Source organism: Octopus bimaculoides, chromosome 5 (assembly GCF_001194135.2).
Source record: "Octopus bimaculoides isolate UCB-OBI-ISO-001 chromosome 5, ASM119413v2, whole genome shotgun sequence".
Classification (NCBI taxonomy): domain Eukaryota; kingdom Metazoa; phylum Mollusca; class Cephalopoda; order Octopoda; family Octopodidae; genus Octopus; species Octopus bimaculoides.
Window position 1 is genome coordinate 13,900,458 of NC_068985.1, and position 994 is coordinate 13,901,451.

Genomic DNA, 994 nt, shown 5'->3' on the forward strand with positions numbered 1-994 from the left:
GGAAGGGCATCCAGCTGAAGAAACTCTGCCAAATCAGATTGGAGCCTGGTGTAGCCATCTAGTTTCACCAGTCCTCAGTCAAATCGTCCAACCCATGCTAGCATGGAAAGCGGACATTAAACGATGACGATGATGATGATGATGATGTGTGTGTGGTATTTGTTCCACCCAAGATAGTACAGACAACTCTATTTCACATTCATCATTAGAACCATTGATATCTGCATGTCAAGAACCTGTAACCAAAAATGCTATTGTTCCCCGAAAGTAATATAAAATAAAGATTGTTTGCCAACATATCATGGCAGTCCTGGTTTAGGACTAATGTTACTGTAATTTTAACCCCAGGAGACATCGTCACCAGCTGGCTATACAACATGATCTGTGTCCTTATATTTTCGAACAAAGGAATCTAGCACCCCCACTCAGCTCAAAACAATATCTGTGTATTGCGATTTCTGGGTTATTTCCCTTCATCAGCACAGATTAATTGTTTGGCTAGAGGTGGCGCTGCCAAATTCCCGTTTGAAATATATAGTTTTCAAAGTGACAACTAGTCACTGATTTATAAATTAGAAAATTTTCTAATATCAAATAAATATGATTGCATCTTACCTGGCATTTATGCTACTTCTCGAAGTGAACAGCAAAGTATCATTGAGAATATCATTCCCAGAATCTGTAGAAATTTAAAATAAATGAAAATGTAAATAAACAGATAAATTTTATATAAAACATGTGAGTTGCACTTGTTTGGCAACTGGTTTCATCTGAGATTTTAAATTGGGCATATATAAATAAATATCCATTGCCATTTTCACACATACATATCACTCACCACATTCACCCCTACCCCCATCTCTCAAACCATCAGGTACCCTCCCTTCACACTCTCATAACTGCCTCCCCCACCACTCCTGATCCACTGCCCTTATCATCTCTTCTTTCAGATTTTTCTCTAGCACCCTGTCACTATCATTTAACTTTCACCCCC

At 38.4% G+C, this 994-nt stretch overlaps 1 protein-coding gene across 1 annotated transcript in view; it reads right to left on the minus strand.

Annotated features, from left to right (window-relative positions):
- The window catches only part of LOC106877224 (CD9 antigen), a 183,587-nt gene that overhangs the window by 7,963 nt on the left and 174,630 nt on the right, over positions 1–994 (minus strand). The window contains exon 7 of the mRNA XM_014926084.2: positions 616–679. Within this exon, the coding sequence (XP_014781570.1) occupies positions 623–679 (57 nt within the window). The 3' untranslated portion in view covers positions 616–622. The remainder of the gene's footprint in view (positions 1–615; positions 680–994) is intronic.